Below are 22785 nucleotides of genomic sequence, written 5' to 3' on the forward strand. Positions count from 1 at the left end.
CTCGGTGCTTTGTGACCACCTAGAGGGGTGGGATAGGGAGGGTGGGAGGCAGATGCAAGAGGGAGGAGATATGGGGATATACGTATATGTATAGCTGATTCACTTTCTTATAAAGCAGAAACTAATACACAATTGTAAAGCAATTATACTACAATAAAGGTGTTAAAAAAAAAAAGTGAGTGGGTACACACTGCTATATTCAAAATGGATAACCAACAAGGACCTACTATATAGCACAGGGAACCCTGCTCAATATGATGTAACAACCTAAATGGGAAAAGAATTTGAAAAAGAAGAGATACATGTATATGTATAACTGAATCACTTTGCTGTACACCTGAAACTAACACAACATTGTTAATCAACTCTACTCCAATATAAAATAAAAAGTTTAAAAAAAAGGTGAGTGGGGAGGACTCTCATTTGATCTTAGTGGACACCTTCTCTTTTCTCTGAAAATTGAAAATTCAAAGGAAATGAACATCAGGAAGACAGACAATCACAAGTGTTAGTGAGGATCTGGAGAAACTGGAACCCTCTTAGATTACTAGTGGGATTGTTAAATGTTGCAGTCACTTTGAATGGGGGGGATAAATTAGGAATTTGGGATTAACAGATACACACTACTATATGTAGAATATATAAACAAGGACCTACTATACAGCACAGAGAACTATATTCAGTATCTTGTAACAACCCATAATGGAAAAGAATCTGAAAAATAATATATATATATATGTATAACTAAATCGGTTTGCTGTACACTTGAAACACTGTAAATAGACTATACTTCAATTTAAAAAAATGGTACAGTCACCTTGGAAAACAATTTGGCAGTTCCTCAAAATGTTAAAGATAGAGTTATCCTAAGACCCAGCAATTTCACTCTTATGTATACACCCAAGAGTGAAAACATATGTCCACCCAAAACTTGTACACAAATGTTCATAGCATCGTCATTCACAGTAGCAAAAGTGAAAATGATGCAAATGTCCATCAACTGATGAATGGACAAACCAAATGTGGTATATTTATACAGTGGAGTATTATTTGACCATAAAAAAGAGTGACGTACTGATACATGTTACAATGTGGATGAAGCTTAAAATCTAAGTGAAAGAAGCCAGTCGTTAAAGACCACATGTTGTATGATTCCATTTTATAAAATGTCCAGAATAGGCAAAGCTGTAAAAACCAAAAGTAGATTAGTGGTTGTCAGGCGTTGGGGGAAGGGAGGAATGCGGAGTGACTGCAAGTAAGTATGGGGTTTCTTTGGGGAGTGATGAAAATATTCTGAAATTAGATAGCAGTGTTGGTTGCACAACTGTGAATATACTAATAACCACTGAATTGTATACTTTAAAAGGGGGAATTGTATGGTATGTGAATTATATCTCAAGAAAGCTATTATTTTTAGAAAATGAGCTCTATCCAGTCTTCCCTGAATGAACTATTGTTTTCTAGGTAACCATATGGCCCTAGTTGATGAGGGAAAGTTCTTGTTTATAGAAGAATTCCAGCTAATAAATGCGGAAAGAATGAGAGGATCAGAAATGCATCATTTTACAACCTCTAATGAAATTATTGACTCAGACAAGCATCTTCAAAGGAAGAAACTATTACATGGAAGGTTGATGAGGAACTTTCCGAAGAGGGAATCAGGCTGCTGCCACCCAAACCCACCAGCCATCTTAGCAATTTTTTCAAAAAGGAAGGAAGGATAGGGACTTCCTTGGCGGTCCAGTCGTTAAGACTCCGCACTTCCATTGCAGGGTGCACGGGTTCCATCCCTGGTCAGTGGGGAGAACCAAGATCCGCATGCCTCACAGTGCAGCCAAAAAAAAAAAAGAAAGAAAGAAAGAAAGAAAGAAAGAAAGAAAGATATCCTAAGTACATTTAGCAAAAGTTAACTGTTGAATCTGGGTAAGAGGGGTATAGAAAATATTTTGTTATTTTCACTACTCTTGTGTACTTTACAAAGTGTTCAAAATGAATTTAAAAGTGTCAAGGATGTGTGCCGAGGATGTCTGTGAAGAGTAAAGGAAACCATTACATGAAAAGTGAGCAGAGAAAAAAAAAAGTAGCATTTATAAATAAACACACTGTTATATAATTCATGATTTTTAAGAGGTTTATTATCAAATTGATAAATTAAATTGTATAAATAGACATTTGTCAGTTTATCTACAGCACTTCAAGTTTATATCCACAAGCTGGCCAACCAGTTAAAAAAATCTCCTTATTGGGAAAATGCAAGGTAGCCCAAGTGTAAATAGTGACTGAGCTTTGGGAAGACTTTAGGGTAGGGGGTGGATGAGGTTTAGGCCAGAGACTTCGGAGATGGTGACGGGTCCTGTGTGTCACTCTGAGGGCTAAGGGGAAGAGGGGGTTAGAGGGGGAGGAGCTCGGGGTGAGGGAGCCAGTTAGTAATACACTGGAGGAATGGCCCCCAGTGAGAAACCAGGCAAGTCAGTCCTTCACTCATTCAATCAACACATGTATACTTACTCCTGCCCTGTCCCAACCACCCTGCCCAAATTTTTGCATTTCTTCCTCTCTGTTACTCTAAAGAGTTTCCATCGTCTCACCGTCATTTAATGAAGACCACTATGGGGTCCAGATTTTATTCAACCAACTGTGCTGATAGAACAATTCTCAGCTGGAACATTAAAACACCGAAATCTCTGTAATGTGCATTTGTATCGAGACATTCTGCCAAGTCTAATGTAATCTCCCTTCCTCCTGGACCTAGCACCTTTAGAATCCCTACACCTATATTCCCCAGGTTTCAGCTCATTTATTAGTTAATGTGCTCTCGCTCTCTCTTTCTCTTCCTCCTTCCCTCCCTCCTTCCTTCCTTTCCTTTCTTCCTTCCTTTCCTTCCATCCCCCTTCCCTTCCCTTCCTTTTCTTTCTTTCTTGTGTGTAAGCCATCTCCATAGTCAGACTCTGTGCTTGTTCCCTGGGGCGTTTTGGAATTAGACTCTCTTTATAGATCTGGAGACAAATGAAGGATGGTGGAGTGGTCTCTGAAAGGAACCAGCATCTCCTTGCAAAATAACTTCCTACTATGAGGTTATTACATGCTCTCCAGGGAAAGCAGGATCAGCCCATTCGATGGGAGGAGGGGCTGCTTCTGTGGCACAGGGGTTTCACTGAATTCTGGATTTGGGGAGTCAGGGAACTCAGTCATCTGCATCCACCCAAACATCCCCATTTCGATTCCTAAGTGTCCCTTGTTCCCAGTCAATGCATCTGGCCTGTTGCAGTTATACTGCAATTATATTACAACTTACATTGCAATTATATTGCAGTTTAGCAACCCACAGGATCAGCTCCGTCCAATTTTTGACTGCATAAGCCCTGTGGCTACAAGAGATGAGAAAACATATTTAGAGTAGTCAGGAGTGGGCCCTGGTTCTCTGGCTCTGTCTTGAGCTGAGAATTTAAACCCTAAATATTTCTTTTTTGAAACTCTTCAGTGTAATTATAAACAGCCAGTTCACCCTTATAGCCCTGACTCTCACCATAATGGTCAGTTGCAGCAACTGCTCCATCTACAGCCTTACCTTCATTAGGCACTTTCCTCTAGGCAACAGTACTTATTGTGATGAATGATAACTTATGTAACTATTTTTTGCCTGCATGAAATAGACTAGATCTGCATCACCTTCAAACTTAGTACCCTGATTTCCATCTCTGAGGGTCAGTTTCCTGCAGAAATAGAAACCTCGCTGGACTTTCTCTTTAATTAAACTTTTTATTTTGATATAATTGTAGGTTCACACGCAATTGTAAGAAACAATACAGAGCAATGCCATCCCCCTCCCCATCCTTTACCCAGTTTCCCTCAATGGTTTCCCTCTTGCAAAACTGTAGTACAATATCACAACCAGGATATTTATATTGACATAGTCAAGGTACAGAACATTTCCATCACTGCAAAGATCCCTCATGTTGTTTCTAAGCTTATTTTAACTAGAAATGGATTTAATACAGAGAATTAAATGTTTATAAACTTATTGGAGGGGCTGAAAGAATGGTCTCTACACTGGGCTTTTATTAATGGCTCCCAGAATACCATAGTACTCACCAATTAGGAGCTATTACTTCTACCACAATCAGGAAGATGGGGAATTGAGAGGCCACCACTGAGATTATTGCACTCAAGAACATATCACCACAGCAAGGGTCCATGGATCTAAATTTGGGACTAGAAGATGGTTCCCAGGCACTAGAATGCTGAGTTCGGCTGGCAACATCTCACAGATGCTTCTGAACACTCACGAAGCTGGAGACTGGCCACAATGCACTGCCGCAACCCCCCACATTTGCATGACCTTTCTTGTCAGCAAAAATCAGCTAACATCAGCAGGCCAATGGCTACTCCCTCTCTTCCACCCTCCTAATCTTACCTACTGGCAGAACCATCTGCATCTGGGATTCTAACTGCTACTGAGTCTGGGAAATAAAATTTTAACTTTTTTAATTCTGGAAGGAATGGATGCCGAGTCTCAATTGACTACATCCAACACAGATGACTCAGAAGTAGATTTGCATGCTTAGTATTGGGAAGACAGGAGAGTTCCTATCAGATTTGCTATCATTTTCCTGTAAATGAAAGGGTGAAGTCAACTGCTGCTGAGTTTTTTAGTTTCTCTAGTTATTGTGAAGGGAGGAGCAGTCAATTGGCCAGACTGACATTTGTTGAAGTCCCTCTTAAGGCTGGCAGTCATGGATTTGTAGGGAACAGTCTGTCCCACTGGGTACTTTCTCCAATTGTGTTTGGCTGTTTAGGTGTCGGCAAAGGAAAAAGGAGCAGTTGGATTCACCCAGGGTTGAAATTTTTACCAAATCCATGTGACAAAAAGACAAAGAGCAAAGGAGTTTTGGATTGTGGCAAGAGTGTTTTTAAAATTATGGATCATGAAAAATAAACAGAGTCGGAAGTGAAGAAAGTAGAAAGCCGAGGAACTGTTTGGAAGTAGAAAAGTCAACGGCCTGAAGGTGCTGAAACGTTGGAAAGAGGCCACAGAATGGCTGGTCACGTCTGCAGGCAGACTTTTGTTTCCAGGCACCCTCATTCACATCCAGGCTAATCCTGGATCTCCTCTAAACAGGGAAGCGGGTAGTGGTTGGCTCAGAAAGTAGAAAAACATAATCGTGGTTCTGCAGCTTTGATGCCACAACTAGGTTCACATCTCTGCTTCATCACTTGTAAGGTGCGTGACAGCTGGCAATTCATTTACCCTGAGACTCCGTTTTCCCTTCTTCAAAAGGGGGACAAAAACTTTATCGTATGTTGGTGAGAGGACTTGAGATAATGCACGTAAAGCGCTTAACACAGTGCCTGGCACACAGTAAGCGCTGAACACGTAGGAGCTGTTATTGTTATATTTGGAATAGAAAACCAAGAAGGGGTTACAAAGCGAACAATTCTAAGTGCAGAAGTACTGTATTACAGTAGGCGCATGCGCCTGTCCACGAGCTACGGCTAGGGCGACCGCTGCGCATGCGCCGGAAGTTGCAGACGGGAAGCCAGCGAGGTCGGTTCCGCCCGACTCCAACATGGCGGCGCCCTTTGTCTGCTCTGAAGTGCTGTCCCCGGCCTCCTCGCGGCCGTGATGCACCTCCCTCTGCGGTGGGGTCCAGGACATGGCAGGTGAGGGTCAGCAAGCACCCGGGGCTGGAGGAGTCTCAGGAGTTGGGCAGAGGCGGCGCAGGATGGGGCGCGGCGGGACGCCGGGGACGGTTGTGTGGGGGAGGGGAGGGAAGTGGACTGGGAAGGAAACCCGGACTGAGGGGACCCCACAGGACAAGAGGGTGTGGGGCAAATGGGTGGGGGGCGCCGCCCGGCGAGCGGGCGGGGAGTGGGCGGGCGGACCGGACCCGCCGTCCCGGCGAGGGAGCGCGAGTCGCCTCCGGGCTGGGTGACACCCCAGCTGGTAGCATCTCCGCCCCCGCCGCCCGGCTGTCACCGCCCCTTGACCCCGCGCGCCGCTGCTGGTGGGCGTCCTGAGGCCGCGAGGTGGCGGGGTGCAGGCGCAGCTCACTTTGGCCATCGGGGCCCGATGGCACAAGCCTGTCAGGGCCTAGGAAGGAGCTTGCCGTGTAGGAGGCCGACACTGCCCCCGTATAAGATTATTTCATTCATTCATTGGTTCCACAGACGGTGGTTCAGCTCCTGATAGGTTCTGAGGATAGAGAGAGTGATCCAGACTGGCATAGTGGTTACAAAGTTTAAACTGTGGAGCCGGGCAGCCAGGTTTGAATCCCGACTCTGTGCTTGCCAACTGTGTCCTTCGTTAGTTTCTCGCTCCCTGTCTCGGTTTCCTCATCCTTAAAGCAGAGTTAAGAATAAAATCTGCTTCCTAAGATGGTTATAAAGATTAAATGAGGTAATAGGTGTAAAGTACTGAGAACGCTTCCTGGCACAAAGTAAACGCTGTATGTGTTTGTTGCTGTTATCTTTCGTATCAGCATCATCACCCAGAGCTCAGAGATTCATGTGGGAGACATACAGATACATAGGCAATTCTGATATGATGGAAGAAAAGCAGAAAAGTTCTTGCTCTGGAAACACTGAGTAGAGGCACCTCACTCAGTCTAGGCGAATCCAGGGAGGCTTCTGTTCCCCAGGAAACTGAGACCTGAAGGATGCTTGGGGAGCGCGGGCAGGAAAGGGGAAGAGTATTCTCAGTTGAAGATAGAATTTGTGAGAAAGCTGGGAAGCCAGTGTAATAATTAAATGAAGTTCTCTGCCTAGAGACAGAGATTAAAGGTAAGACTAAAGAGGCAGTCTGGTCTGGTCCTAGGGGGTCCTCCCCACTTTTTTTTTGGCCACCACGTGGCATGCGGGATTCTTAGTTCCCTGACCAGGGATCGAACCCGTGCCCCCTGCAGTGGAAGCGTGGAGCCCTAACCACTGGACCACCAGGGAAGTCCCCTAGAGCGCCTTTTAAACTTAGCTGTGGACTTGAAATTTTAGGTTAATGGGACTCCATTTAAAAGTCAGATTTGTGGATTAGAAAGATCACTCTAGTTAAAGAACGTATTAAAGGGAGTGGGCCCGGAGGCCAATTAAGAGGCTACTAGAACTATCAGGTGAGAAACGAGGGTGGACTTGAGTTAGATTAGAGGCAGAAGGTGGGGAGAGATGGTTTGGAGGTAGACCTGACCAAAGTTGGTGGTTACTTAGCTGAGGGGTTTAGAGGCAGGGAGGAGTCAGGCTGACTCCACGTTTTTGGCTGCTGGCTGGTGGTGCTGCTCCGTGGGATAGGGGGCAGGATGGGGAGCCGGTTTGAGGAGGGAAGATAAATTTCGTTTTGAACATGTTGAAAGTAGGTGCCTGTAAAACGTTCAAGTGGAGCTGTCCAGTGGTGATCTAGCATCCAGCGAAGGTCACTAAAGTTGTGGGTAGGGGTGTGTCACCTGGGTGAGGGTCTGGAATGAGAAGCACGGTGTCTGGGACATCCCAGAGGAATGCTAACACTGTAATAATACTTGGGCACAGCCTCATTGCTTTTGCTTATCGACCTTGTGTTATGTCTTTTGGTCAGCATGCGTTCCTGAGTGTAGGGAATGGGACTGGGTTTATTGATCTTTGTGTCTCAGGTGTCCAGCACAGGGTCTGGCATGCAGCAGGCCAGTAACAATCCAATTTAACACTTACTGAACACTTTGTGCCAGGCTCTGTGCTCAGTGCTCTGCATTTGCCTGTGTTTGGTGGATGAAAGGGCAGCTCTTGGGGAGCAGGTACCCTACAGTTTCTCATCAGATTTTCCACTTGGTCTTCGATTCAGGTAATGAGCTGGAGGAGGAGCGCCAAGCTGGAGTTGCCCCAGACAAACTGTCAGAACAGACTAGCCTGGGCTACTTGGAAATCTGAGGTATGTCAGTAATACTCAAAGATGAAACAAACCAGGTCAGTTTGTTTGTCCTTCTTCTCTAGGCTCAATGTGATTCAAATCACCCTTTCAAGATAGCTTTTTCTCTAAAATTATACAGTAATGACAAAATCCTAGTTAGTTTGGTTGGGAGAATGTTGATAATATTATTGTCGTTTTACTAAGAAAGATCATGCTAGGTTAATCCCTGGGCAATGTTCACACCTTGTTTTAAGTAAGTACAAACCAAAATGCTCCAAAATACAGTGGCTGAAAGGAAATAGAAATTTATTCCTCGCTCCTTCACAGAATGGAAGTAGGCAGTCCAGAGCCGGTCAGGGCAGCTCACTCTGTTCCATGAAGTTATCCAGACACAGGGTTTCATTGATCATGTGGCTCTCCTTGCTCAAACCCAGGCTTCCATCTCATGGACTAAGCTGGCTGCTCTAGCTTCTGCCATCATGGATGCACTCTGTCTGTCAGAGAGGGAAAGACAGAGTGGGGAGCACACGCTCATTCCTTTTAAGGTTCTGATGTTTAGAGATATATATTTTTGTACAACGTGTCCCCAAACACAAGCATCTGGTGTACAACCAAAGGAGGAATCATGACTATTCCAATGCTAGAGAGAAAGGTGGCTGACAGAACCTGCTCTGTCCCCAGTGTGACTGGATTGCTGGCTTTGGGGGTTGGGCCCAGCCCAAGGGAAGTCCACTGCACTGGTGAAAGAGGTCGGGGTGTGTTCCCCAGGCCTCTGGGTCCCCAAGGCAGGCTCCCCTGGCTTTGGGTAGTTTGTGCTGCTTGGGCCCAGGGAGTCCAGGCTTGTTTACCCATTCAGTGTTTTCTGTGCCTGACGTGTCAGACACTGCGCCGGGAGCTCGGGATGTGAAGATAAGTGAGACTGGATCCTGGGAGCAAGGAGCTCTTAGCCACGTGGGTGATCACAGTACAACACAAGAAACGCCACAGATACCTGTTCAAAAGTGTGTGGTGTACAGAAGGAGGATGACTGATGTTGGAAGGCTGTACTGAGGTGGTGAAGATTCAGAGTACATGACATGTTTTGGATTGATAACTATAAAGGTCCCCTCAGATAGAGGCGGCAAGGACGCTGGAGTTGGGTGTGAATCCCTGCTTCCCTGATTAGTGGCTCTCTGTTCTGAGGGTCAGTTACTTCATTCCTGTTCCTCAGTTTCCTCATCTGTAAAATAGGGATAACAATGTGAACTTCAGAGAATTGTTTTGAGAATTATGTGAGGTCAAGCATGTAATTCACGGGATCTGCTGTGAACGTGTCAGTTGCCTCCTGCTGCAAGGTGTGGGGTGGTTCAAAGCCAGAGAGACCAGTTAGGATTGCAGTTGAAGAACGCCCAGACCGATAGGGAAGCCAGGTTGCGTTCTGTCCCTGTTGAGGCAGGAATTATCCAGGTTGTACTCAGAGGATCAAGGACTGCTCTGTGCACTCCCTGTTTTTCTCAGGAGTTCCACCAACGTTCTAATTAAAGTTGTCAACCTGGATTCTCAGAGACCATACTCTGAAAGCTCTGGTGAGGGGTCCTTTGGGAAGGAAAGGATTCCCTCTGCCTGGTTAACTCCTTCAAGCTCAAATGCTTCTGGGAAACCTTCTCCCAGCCCTGCCCACCCCTGCGCCCCCGCCCCAGCTGAGTTTGGAGCCCCTCCTCTGTGATTTCTTAGCATCCTGCAATGACCTTGCAGTACTTTTTTTTTTTTTTTTGGCTGCGTTGGGTCTTTGTTGCTGTGTGTGGCCTCTCTCTAGTTGCCGCAAGCGGGGACTACTCTTCGTTGTGGTGCGCGGGCTTCTCATTGCGGTGGCTTCTCTTGTTGCGGAGCACGGGCTCTAGATGCGCGGCTTCAGTAGTTTTGGCGTGTGGGCTCAGTAGCTGTGGCTCGCGGGCTCTAGAGCACAGGCTCAGTAGTTGTGGCGCACGGGCTTAGTTGCTCCGCAGCATGTGGGATCTTCCTGGACCAGGGCTCGAACCCATCTCCCCTGCATTGGCAGGCGGATTCTTAACCACTGCGCCACCAGGGAAGCCCCTCGGAGTACATTTTTACCTCCTATGATGATCATAGGTTTTCTTGCCTGTCTCCCTGTGAGACCACCAGCAGCTCGTGGGCGGGGACAGGGTCTTATTTCTCCTGGTATTCCCACTGTGTAGGTCATTTCCTGGCACGCAGTTGGTGCTCAGTAAACATTGTTGGGTGAATGGGTGATCGGCCAGTGGGGCTGGAGAGACCTCCAGTGTGATGAGGGTTTGGCATGCTATTAATGAAGAGAGGACAACCCAATGGTTTATTTGGTGTCTGGGTGTAATATGGGATGTGGACATGGTGAACTATGACCTAAACTATGAGAGTTGGGTTCAGAGACAGTTACTCTGTCTTTCTTTTTCCAGTAGAGCAGGGTTCCTCAACGTTGACATTATTGCCATTTGGGGCTTAGTGGGTCTTTGTCTTGGGGGCCGTCCTGTGCACTTCAGGATGCGAGTAGCACCCCTGGCCTCTGCCCACAGATGCCAGTAGCCCCCACCTACCTCCAACTGTGACAGCTGAAATGTCTCCAGAGGAGGCTGTACGTCTCCTCGGGCAAAATTGCCCCCAGCTAAGAACCCCTGAGGTACAGGGTGCTGGTTAGAAGCATGAACTTCTAAGCCAAACGTACCTGAGCTGGTCCTTATACTTACTAGCTGTGTGCCTTTGGGCAAAGTACTTGACCTCTCTAAGCCTCCACTTCCTCGGGTGTGAAGTGGAGATAATGATGACCTCACACTAACTTTATTGGGTGGAATTATTAATGAGGTAATGCATGTAAAATGCTTAGTCAAGTCCTTGACTCCATAATTGGTAACTAGCATTATTATGTGTTAGGAGAGGATGACCCTGTGAGGGTCAAGAAAGAAAGTGTGCAGAGTTGAGGAAGAAAAACATGTTTAGGACAGGAATACATGCATGAGGTCCAAAAATCAGAAGGTTCTAACAAAAGTACTGGGGAAAATAAGTCACCCTCCCATGCCTGACCCGGTTCCCCTCCCAGATAACTATTAACAGCGTTTGTGTGTCGTGCCCGGGCTCTTCTGTGCATATATATGTCTGTATGTATATATAGGGAAGACCATTTTTAAGTGCCAAATGGCTTGATTTTGTTGCACATATACTGAACCTTCCATTTAGAACACTGAAAGGGCAGCCTCTGTGGGCAGAGCTTCAGTTTTAACAGTTTGCCAGAGGAGAGAGCAGGTGGCCCACTCTCTACCGTCCTGGAATTCCCCCAAGATGGTGCCGCGTGGGTGGCACGGAGGTACTCAGACATGGTGTCTGGCAGGGTAACGGACACCACAAAAGGGAGGGACCCCAACCTTAGAGGAAACGAAAAACTCCCAGTACATTTTGTGCACAAAGCATATTGTCCTGGAGACCATAATCTACCTCTTTTGCTGGCCACATTTTTAAATGATTGAAATCATAGAGGTCACAAAGAGTAGGCATTTTAGCACCGAGTGCTTTCAGCATTTGCTGCAGATGTGTGTGTTGAGTGTCAGCATAGGTGCCTGGCACTCTCGGAGGTCCTCATGGGTGTCAGTAGCTCAACAGTCCAAGGACCAATTAAGGTTGACCTCAATAATATAGTCACAGATACGTACAGAAAACCAGAGCATGGGCTCTTCCATTCAAACCTGCTTGTTATGAATTGGAGAGATCAGCCTTGAGCTTCAAAGGAAGGAAGCAAAGGGCATGGTTAGAATTGACAGTTGTTCACTCATGTCTCAATCGCAGAATGCAGAGGCTCAGAGGTGGCAATTCCAGCTGAGAGTGGGGACCTAGCCCAAAGGGAGGCTTGGTGGGTTCATTGTAACATCAAAAAAGTACTCAGCTTCTGGTCTTAAAAGGTCTGGCAGCAGAACCTGTTCTCCCCACCCCACCCGCACTACTTCCTGTACTGGCCGATTAATCTAAGCAGTAATTTTCCTGTCCTGAATGGAAGGCTCCAGGGCTCAGTGGGAAGTTATATCTCTCCGGATTCGGAGCCAGCCAGGGTGGTGAAGCACTTCTCATTACTATAGTCTCAGGGCCGGGTGGGCCCCTGTCAGGGACTTTCCTGGCTTAGTGTAACTCAGTCAGCTGCCCAAGTTAATGCTTCAAATCATTGCTTAAAGTCAGAAGGAACATTGTTTAATTTTGTAAATTGTCTTTTTAAATAGTAGATACAAAAGAATACTGTATCATATAAAGGAAAAGGATACAAGGAATACCCACGTGCCCATGTATCCAATTTACAAAAAAGAATGTTACCATTACCTTTGGAGTGCCCCTCCCTGATCCTGTCCCATTCCCACCCCCACCTAATCACTGAATTTGGCTTTTATCATTCTCTTGCTTTTCTTTTTTTTACTTTTTTTTTTGGCCGCACTGCGCCTGCTTGTGGGATTTTAGTTCCCTGACCAGGGACTGAACCTGAGCCACAGGAGTGAAAGTGCTGAGTCCTAAGCACTGGACTGCCAGGGAATTCCCACCTCTAGCTTTTCTTTATAGTTTTACCACATGTGTTTGTATTGCTAAGCAATGTATTGTTTAATTTTGCATGTTTTTGAACTAAATAAATCATTTTGTTATTTTTCAGTGATCTAAATTTTTTCCTTAACATATGTTCTTGAGATTAATCCATGTTACATATAGGTGTATTTCATTTTTACTGATGAATTATGTTCCATTGTATGAGAACATATCCGTTCTATTGTTGACGGACATTTGATTTGTTTCCAGTATTTTGCTGAGACAGACAGTGGTGCTGTGACCATTCCTGGGACACACATGTACAGCCTCTCAGGGTACATCCCTGGGAGGAGGACTGGATCACAGGGTGCGTGCATCTTCAATTTGACCAAATAATACCAAAATGGTTTCCCCAATTTACACTTCAACTGACAATTCTGTTTGCTTCACATCCTCCAAACAATGGTATTATCACATTTAAAAATTTTTACTAACCTGTTGGAAGGTCAGTGATACCTTATGTGGTTTTCTCTTTTTTAATAAATTTATTTTATTTATTTTTGGCTGCATTGGGTCTTCGTTGCTGCACGCGGGCTTTCTCTAGTTGCGGCGAGCGGGGGCTACTCTTCGTTGCGGTGCATGGGCTTCTCATTGTGGCAGCTTCTCTTGTTGCGGAGCACAGGCTCTAGGCGTGCGGGCTTCAGTAGTTGTGGCACGCAGGCTCAGTAGTTTTGGCTCGCGGGCTCTAGAGCACAGGCTCAGTAGTTGTGGCGCACGGGCTTAGTTGCTCCGCGGCATGTGGGATCTTCCCGGACCAGGGCTCGAACCCGTGTCCCCTGCATTGGCAGGCAGATTCTTAACCACTGCACCACCAGGGAAGCCCCCCCTCGTGGTTTTGATTTGCATTTTCATGATTATTAGTGTGTTGAGCATCTTTTCATACACTAATGGATCATTCAGGTTTCAGCTTCTCTGAAACAACTGCTTAAATCTTTTGCTCATTTTTTTTTATTGAATTGTTTGTCTTTTTATTTATATGTAGACTTTTTTTCTTGTTTTTTGTTTTGATACTAATCCTTTGTCAGTTAGATGTGTTGTAATTATCCACTTCCAGTTTGTGGCTTGTCTTGTCACTCTAGTTTTTTTTTTTTTAATGAAAATAAATTCTTTTTTTTAAAATTAATTATTTATTTGGCTGCGTTGGGTCTTTGTTGTGGTGTGTGGGCTTCTCATTGCAGTGGCTTCTCGTTGTGGAGCACAGGCTCTAGGTGCACGGGCTTCAGTAGTTGTGGCTCATGGGCTTAGTTGCTCCGCAGCATGTGGGATCCTCCTGGACCAGGGCACGAACCTGTGTCCCCTGTATTGGCAAGCAGATTCTTAACCACTGTACCACCAGAGAAGTCCCCAGTGAACAGAAATTCTTAATTTTAATGTCATTTATCAATTTTTTAATAGTTAGCACTTTTTGTTTCTTTTTAAGAAGTTCCTACTTCAAGTTTATAAAGGTATTCCCCCATATATTGTCTTCCAAACATTTTATGATTTTGCCTTTTACTTTGAGTTCTTTAGTCTGTTTATAATTATTTTTGTGTATGGTGTGAGATAAGGAGCTAATTTCTTTTTCCTTCTTTCTTTCTTTCTTTCTTCCTTCCTTCCTTCCTTCCTTCCTTCCTTCCTTCCTTCCTTCCTTCCTTTCTTTCTTTCTTTTTGGCTGTGTTGGGTCTTCGTTTCTGTGTGAGGGCTTTCTCCAGTTGCGGCAAGCGGGGGCCACTCTTCATCGCGGTGCGCGGGCCTCTCACTGTCGCGGCCTCTCTTGTTGCGGAGCACAGGCTCCAGACGCGCAGGCTCAGTAGCTGTGGCTCATGGGCCTAGTTGCTCCGCGGCATGTGGGATCTTCCTAGACCAGGGCTCGAACCTGTGTCCCCTGCATTAGCAGGCAGATTCTCAACCACTGCGCCACCAGGGAAACCCTTCCTTTTTTTTAAATAAGCACATCAGATTGTCCCAGTACTATTTATTGAAAAAATATATCCCTTTCTTGTGGGTCTTTAATGTCACCAGTAACCATTATCATACATCAGGTGTCCACAAATGTATGGGTCTATTTCTGGCCTCTTTACCATCTATTCTCTATCTGTGTGCCAGTATCACACTGACTTAATTTCTAAGTTTTCATATAATAATTCTTGGTATCTGGTAAGGCTTTGGCCCTTTGCTTTTCCATCTTCATTTTAAATTGTGCTTATGAAATTCATAAAAATTGTTGGGGTCTTTTATTAGCATTGCTTTGAATTTTATTAGAATTGAATTTATTACATATCAATTTGGATAAAGTTGACATTTTTATGATATTGATCTTCTGATCCACAAATATGGTATACCTCTCAATTTACATAACTTACCAAATTCTAACATTAGTTAATGTCTTTACACTTTACTCTCAAGCAGTTAGGACCTTAACGCACTTTAATTCCTAACACTCCCTTCTCAACTTTTATTCTATAGGTGTGTATGTTCTTTTTCAATTTTAGAAGGCGTCATTTGTTCAGTATTTGTTTAGATTTACTTATTTCTTACTTACTACTTTAGTTGGTCCTCACTCCTTCTTGCATTTAATACTTTCATTCTGGGATCACTTTTTATCTACCTGAAGTGTACCTTTTATAATGTGTGAATTTGGGCTGTAGTCCATTTGGGGGCCATCTAACGGTTACAGATTCTCCCAGGGAGAATTTTATACCCCTCCATTTGGTGCCAAGATTTCATATAGGCTTTTTCTGTGCCATCTTCTTTCCACTAAGATATAACCCTTTGGGGCCAGCGTTATTCTGGAGGGCCCTCCCGAGAGACCTCCCTTCTTGGCGGCAGGGGGAGAACTCGAGCTTGCTCAGTTCTGCAGATGCCTTCGCTGCCCACCCTCATAGCTCCGCTTGCTCTCTGGATTCCAGCCTTTGCTTAAGTTTGTTTCATCTGTCAGTAGTCCTTACTGACTTGCCGGTTCTTCGATGTATTTTAAAAGATGTCAAACAATTTTTCTTCAGTGTTTGTAGCTGTTCATAATGAGAGCCAGCCAGGGTACCTGGTGTGCCGTGCTTCCAGAAATTAAGATGCTTCAGAGTTTCAATTTTGTGTTTCACTTAGCAGCAACAAACTCTGCAGGTTAGAACTAAGACTTAGTAATGTTCACTTCTGGCTTTTTTTTATAACATGTTTTGTGACACTGATTAGTATAAGGAAAGGGAGTTGGTAAGTGCCAATTAATGACAGAGAATTTGCCCTTTTGGGACAGACTAAGGACCTGGTGAACCCAGAATTCCGTGTCTGTCCACGGAAGTTTCGTCCTTGTTTAAAGTGAAAAGAGGACACCTTATAGAGTGTGGTGGACTTTGGCCTTGAATCTGGGCATGTCGTTGAGACCTGGGTCGGATGACAACCCCTCTAAGCCTCATTTTGCTCATCTGCGCAATGGGGGTGATCATATTAATACCCCCCCAGAGGACTATTGTGGGTATGGATGAGGTAGCATGTATACATGAAACACTTTGCAGGCAGGTTGCCACGGCAGCTACTCCAGTTACTCCCTTGGTGGCCCCTGTTAGACGTGTGCTCTCCACAGGTCGCTGCCCTTGGGAAACAGCGAGCCTACTCTTTCTCTTGGCAGTGACCTCTCCTCAAGCGTTTAGCACGGTGGGACTTACTATTAGCAAGACTGTGTTTTCTCTAGTTGCCGTCCCACAGTCCCACCCACAGTCCTGTACCAGGACTCACGATTTCCTTACAGCTGGGTAATACCCCGTCAGGCTGGGAAACTGTAGCCTCTGCATGGTGGACTGTCTGATCAGTTACTTACATCCAAGCATTAATTTGCACCTAAGCAATGAATGTATTTGGAGTTTACATCGGTATTGACAGGTCTGACCCAGTGTACCACCCTCTGCTCCTGCTCGCTGGGGACGTGCACTGACCTACAGTGGAAACTCAGTCTTTGCCAGTTTGAAACTGGAAGTGGTAACTTGTACTTATTCATATTTCTTTGATTATTAGTGAGGTAGAACATCTTTTTTCTGTATCGAGTATATTGACCACTCGTATTTCTTCTTTTGTGAATTGCCTGTTCATTTCTCTGACTCATTTTTCTGTTGGGAGATATTCTCTTGTTGTTTAATTTTAATAACAGCTTTATTGAGACAGTCACGTACCATACAATTCACCTATTTTAAGTGTACAATTCAATGGCTTTTAGTTTATTCACAGGGTTGTGCAACCGTCACCACCAGAACATTTTCATCATCCCCCAAAAGGGACCCACCGCCCATTAGCAGTCACTCCCCATTTACCTCTATCTCCCCCAGACCTAGGCAACCACTTTCTATCATTATGGATTTGCCTGTTCTGGGCATTTCATATAAATGGAATCACGCAACTTGTAGCCTTTTGTGGCTGGCTTCTTTCACGTAGCACAATATTTTCAAGGTTCATTCAGGTTGTAGCACATATCAGTACTTTTCTTATTGTCAAATAATACTCTATTGTATGGATATACCATGTTTTATTTATCCGTTCATTAGTTGATAGACATTTGGGCTGTTTTGACCTTTTGACTGTTATGAATAACGCTGCTGTGAACACTTGTCTACAAGTTTTGTGTGGATGTACGTTTTCATTGTTGATTAATTTTAAGAGCCTTTTATATATCAGGACTATTAACCCTTATTTTCCATATAGGCTGTAAACATTTTCCCCCAGTTTATATTTGCATTTGGGAAGTTGAGAAGATAAGGGTAGAAATGTGAATGAAACAGAACATTTAGGTTTCTGACCAGTCTTTCATACCCCTAAGAATTAAGTTTGTGTACCCTCACTTCCCCACCCTAGTCCCCATAAGCAGCCCCTTGGGGCTGGCCTGCTTCCTTACATGGCCTTGCGGGTGCCCGCTCTGTCTCTCTTTCTCTGTGTCTCTGTCTCTCTTTCTCTGTGTCTCTGTCTCTCTTTCTCTGTGTCTCTGTCTCTCTTTCTCTGTGTCTCTGTCTCTCTTTCTCTGTGTCTCTGTCTCTCTTTCTCTGTGTCTCTGTGTCTCTGTCTCTCTTTCTCTGTGTCTCTGTCTCTCTTTCTCTGTGTCTCTGTCTCTCTTTCTCTGTGTCTCTGTCTCTCTTTCTCTGTGTCTCTGTGTCTCTTTCTCTGTGTCTCTGTGTCTCTGTCTCTCTTTCTCTGTGTCTCTGTCTCTCTTTCTCTGTGTCTCTGTCTCTCTTTCTCTGAGTCTCTGTGTCTCTGTCTCTCTCTGTGTCTCTTTCTCTGTGTCTCTGTGTCTCTGTCTCTCTTTCTCTGTGTCTCTGTCTCTCTTTCTCTGTGTCTCTGTCTCTCTTTCTCTGTGTCTCTGTCTCTCAGCCTGCCTGCCCTACAACCAGGCAGCACTTAGGGCGCTCTCCAAGTTTCTCTCAGAAGCTCGCACTTCACAGTAGCTGGAAACCCGCCAGGGTTGCAAGTCATCCATGAAAAGGCCTCAGGCTGCTGCAGGTGGTGGCTGGGAGGGGCAGGAGGTCCGCAGCGCTGTTTCTTCAAGGGCCAGCGCTGGGGCCTGAGCTGCTTCTAATCCTCCCAGGGCTGCCGTCCAAACACTCTCTTCTGGAGCGACACTCAGCAGCTGGATTAGAGTAGCCTCACAGTTTGAAGAAATCCTTGGAAATTGAGACATTGAATTCTTGACCACTTTGTGTCCAGGCCTATCTTAAGTTTTTGAGGTCTCCTAGAATATTCCTCTAAAATATCCTCTTACATATTTAGTTTTGCCCAGTCAAGTTTTACAGAATATTAACTTTAGTTTAATCCTATTCGGAATAGTAAATGTACAACTTGATGTTGGCTTATGTAGTTCATAGATGTTCATATACAGTTTGTAGTTGATGTTCATGTCCTCATATATAGTTCATGTTCGTAGTTGGAAATCTTAAGATTTCCAATATAGGGAAAGTTTTAGATGAAAAAAAAAAACTCTGCTAAGTGCTAGATAAATATCTCATTTTTATTGTCATTCACATGGTGTCTGTTATACTTCAAATGCATGCATTTGTAATCTGTAATCTTATTAATGAAATCATTTACTCAACGTTTATTAAATCTTAACAGTAGAAGGGACCTTCACAGTTACTAATCGTAATGAGGAAACAAACCCAGAAAAAGTCAGTCACATGAAAAGCATGTGCTACATTGAAGTCCATATACATCTACCTCCTAATAATTAGTATTCAACCTACTTTTTTCTTTTGCTTTGTATTCTTGATCTTAACTAATACCATGGGACAACTAATCCTTCCTTTGGAATTGTCATATTCTATCCTCTTCCTCAATGAAAGCCTCATTGCTCCTCCAAAATCATCGTGTTCTTTGTAGAAAGAAGGTAGCGGGACTTCCCTGGTGGCGCAGTGGTTAAGAACCCGCCTGCCAATGCAGGGGACACGGGCTCGAGCCCTGGTCCAGGAAGATCCCACATGCCGCAGAGCAACTAAGCCCGTGCACCGCAACTACTGAGCCTGTGCTCTAGAGCCCACGAGCCACAACTACTGAAGCCCGCACGCCTAGAGCCCGTGCTCCACAACACGAGAAGCCACCACAGTGAGAAGCCCGCTCACCACAACGAAGAGTAGCCCCTGCTCGCCGCAACTAAAGCCCACACACAACAATGAAGACCCAACGCAGCCAAAAATAAATAAATTAATTAATTAAATTTTTTTAAAAATTAAAAAAAAAAAGGTAGCTTTTGCCTTCAAGTACAAAGCACCTCTGCCTTGCCTTCTGGTTACAGTTGAGTGGAATAACCATTGCAGTTTGCAGGGCCTTTTCCTGATCTTTTTTCAGGTTGAAGCTTTATCTGTCGTGGGTGCCTGGGTTACTGATGAGATTTTACGTCCATTTTTGGAAGATAGGCCCGGGAGGAGAGCGTTGGGTTCCCCCCTTTCCTGTAATAGATCGATGTTGCTGGCTTGGGTTTATATGTAGTCGTATAAGAATAATGATGGCCAGCGGCACCTCTGTGAAGTGCAAGCTTTTATTATCATCTGCATTTTACAGAAAGGAAATTGAGGTGCAGAGATTTAAGTACTCTTGCCCGAGGGACTTAACCAGCTTTGGCTGGATTCCAAGGCAGGAGTTTTATCCGGGTGTGGGGAGTCAGTCAGCCCCCTGAGTGTGTGTGACTCTCCCAGGAGAGGCCTTCAGTGCCTTCGAAGTGTCGGAGGGGTTCATCTGGGTCTGGAAAAGGCTACCAGCTGCTCTTCTAGGGGATTTTCCATTTTGTCCCCTTAAGGAATTTTTGCTCATCAAGTTTTCCCGAGTGACACATTCTTTGTGCAAATTATCATAATTTTCCATTTCCCTTATGAGAAATTTTTGCTGTTGAGAAGTTTTCAGTCACCAAGTCTTGTAGAAAATGTCTGAAAGGTTTTACGGTGAATAGAAACAAAGAAACTCTGACTTTGTGGACATTTTCTTTCTTTCTCTCTTTTTTCTTTCCTCCCTCCTTCCCTCCTTGTTTTATTTTCTCAGTTTTAATATTTTAATATTAAAATATCAACATTTACAAATGGTAAAACAAAACAAACAAACAAAAAACCCAGAAAGGATACAGAGTGAAAAGTGTAAGTCCTTTCCACCCTTCCCCTGCTGCTCTGAGGGGATCCCCGTTACCACTTTCTTGTATGTCCCTCCAGAGGTGTGGGCGTTTTCTTTGAAACGTGAGTAAGAGGTAGGAATTCTCAGCCTGGGATGTGGTTTTGGACAAGCAGCATGGCCCAGCTTCTCCCAGGAAGGGTCGGGTACTAAATATTAAGGGACGTTGAGGCACTCGAGGAAGAGGTACTTAAAACCTTCAAAGGATGTTACAATATTCAGCAGGAGGGCCGCTTGCACAGGCTGCTCAGAAAGATCCACAGTAATTGCGTTGGATTCTGGGCACCAGCCAGATCCTCCTGGTGCCAGCGGGGGGTGACGTCCCATTCTTGACGTCCTGAGTTGTTTTTCTGCTTCTGCTCTTGCCCTCTCAGCCTGTTCTCCATACTCATGCAGCCAGAGTGACCTTTCAGAAATGTGAGTCTAACCGTGGCTCTCTCTTGCTTAAACCCCTGGCGTGACTCCCATCAGCTGGGGATGAAGCTAAGTCCTGGTGTGATAGGTGTGGCCTCCAGCCTGTCCCTCCGGCTGCATTTCTCACCACTTTTTCCACTCACTTGTTACTCTCATGATGTGAAGCGTGCTGTTCGCCGCCGGCCCAGTCCCCAAGCGTGCACACCACTCTTTGTCATGCATCCACACTATTGCTTGTGCTGATCTTTACCTGGACGCCCTTCCTGCCTTTGTTTGTGTGTTTTTAGATGTACTAGGCACCACTGCCTTCCAGGTTGGCACTCAGTGGCACCTTTCAGCTCTCATCAGTGGGGAGTGACAGTCTGGGTCTTTCTCTCCGGGGGAAGGTCCTCGAGAGTGGGTGCCCAGACAGCCTTGGCCTTACTCCCCTTGGAGCCGCCAGCTCCCAGCAGGGCACCCGCACTAGGTAGTGCTCTGCAGTTGACTTTAAAGTACTGTCCACTACCCTGTCCCCTCAGCCCACCACATGCAAAGATTGGACCCCGAATCCATCTGTATTTAACCTGAGTGGGTGATTCTTCCCAGGCTTTCTGCCCTAAGTCACACAATCACAAAGACCTGACAGCAGAAGTTTGAAGCCAGGTGGGAACAAAGTCTATGTGCTTTTTTGTCATATTGGACCAGAGTGTGGCTACTTTGGTCTCCAACTGCCTTCCCGAGGCCTTGACCGGCTGCCTTGTCCAAAAGGAGCCATGCGATTCACTGGTAAAGGGACTTCACTGGGATAACCTGGTTTGTTTTGTTTTAATTAATTCATTTTTTCCTTGTTTGTTTCACTGTGTATCAGTCACAGGCTTTGTTAGAGAAAAAATATCTAATTCTACTTTTGCCAGTATTTGTGCACTACTCCCTGTTGTTTATCTTCTTTAATCCTCACAGTCATTGTGTATATGGTGGTTCTCCAGTTTAATGGGTGAGCAATCTAGAACTCAGGGAAGCTTGCTTGAGCCCCCCTTGGTAATACTGGAGCCAGGATTCAAATGCATGTGCTTGGAGTCTGAGTCCATAGGTCTTGTCTCTTCTTTATACAGTAATCTCTCCCAGGGTGGTCCCATTCCATCTTGTGGCAAAGACCAGAATGAAGTGAAGAGATCTGTTCAACCACCTCTGCTGTTGACATCTCAACTGTAATTGGCCAAAACAGAACTCTTGCTTTCCTCCCGCTAAACCTTTGCTTCCACAGTCATTCCTCACCTCAGTGAGTGGCACTGCCACTTGGCCAGGCTAAAACCTTGGCCAGGTTTCTCAGGCTAAAAATTTTGGTGTCATCCTTGACTCCTTTCTTTTCTCACAACCCACATCTACTTGATTAGCCATTATGTTGGCTCCACCAAAACATACCCCTAATCTGACTACTTCTTTCCACCTCCGCCTTGGTGGAGGCCACCTCCCTCTCTTGCTTCTTTCCTGGTGTTCCTGTGTCCACGCCTGCCCGCTTGCAGTCACCCTTCTGCTCTCAAGCCTCCTAGGGCGCCCCACTGGCCTCTAAAACCCTGAGTGATCTCAGCCTCTCCTGCTGCCCACCTCAGCGCTTCTCATCCTCCCACTCGCTTCCTCCTTTTCAGGCACGCCGGCCCCTTTTGCCAAGGTCACACCCGTCTTAGGACCTTTGCATTTGCTCTACCTTGTACCTACTGTAATGATCCCTGGGCTTATGGTAGCATGGCTCACTCTTCATTCTGGTCTTTGCTTAAATGTCACCTCCTCAAGAGAGGTCCTCCTTGACCCTCCTCTTAGATAGTTAACAGCCTCTGCCTCGGCTTGCTTTGGTTTTCTTCACAGCACTTAGTATGTGACATTATGTATTATATTGATTTATTACCTGTCTTCCCCGCTAGGCTCAAAGTGAGAACACTGTCCCTAAGGTTAGCACAGAGTAGGCACTCATTAAATGTTTGAGAAATTCTTTGGTCTTTGTTTATATCTGTTTCTTAATTTATGGACTGAGGACCCCTAGGGGGAATGCAGTAAGTATGAGTAGTTGTGCAGCTGTATCACACCACAGATCTTCTGTATATTAGGGGAGATTTATCACTCACTTACATAGAACTGTTTCTCAAATACATATTAATGCTGTTGTGATTAATAGACTGGAGATTCATTTTTCATAGTGGTTTTTGTCTATAGTTTTTCAGTTAACAAGCACCAAAAGTACAATGATCATTTCATGAGGGTCCACAGAATATTTTGACCTTGAGTTGGTCATATTCAACAAGGCCAGGAATTCGTTCTATACCAGGCCTGTTCCCCAACTT

The 22785-nt window shown here is 45.0% G+C and overlaps 1 protein-coding gene across 4 annotated transcripts in view; it reads left to right on the forward strand.

The window, feature by feature from the left end:
* Positions 1–5503: 5503 nt before the first annotated feature.
* The window catches only part of ZBTB17 (zinc finger and BTB domain containing 17), a 31151-nt gene continuing 13869 nt past the window's right edge, over positions 5504–22785 (forward strand). The window contains exons 1-2 of one of the 4 annotated variants that reach the window (XM_082381296.1): positions 5504–5661; positions 7802–7888. Coding sequence is in view for 2 of the 4 variants with exons in the window: in XM_082381300.1 (XP_082237426.1) it covers positions 5655–5661 (7 nt within the window). In the remaining 2 variants the exon portion in view is untranslated. The remainder of the gene's footprint in view (positions 5662–7801; positions 7889–22785) is intronic. The other 3 variants (XM_082381298.1, XM_082381300.1, XM_082381295.1) reach the window with 3 other exon arrangements.

The sequence above is a fragment of the Balaenoptera borealis genome (genome assembly GCF_965194805.1).
Source record: "Balaenoptera borealis genome assembly, chromosome: 1".
Classification (NCBI taxonomy): domain Eukaryota; kingdom Metazoa; phylum Chordata; class Mammalia; order Artiodactyla; family Balaenopteridae; genus Balaenoptera; species Balaenoptera borealis.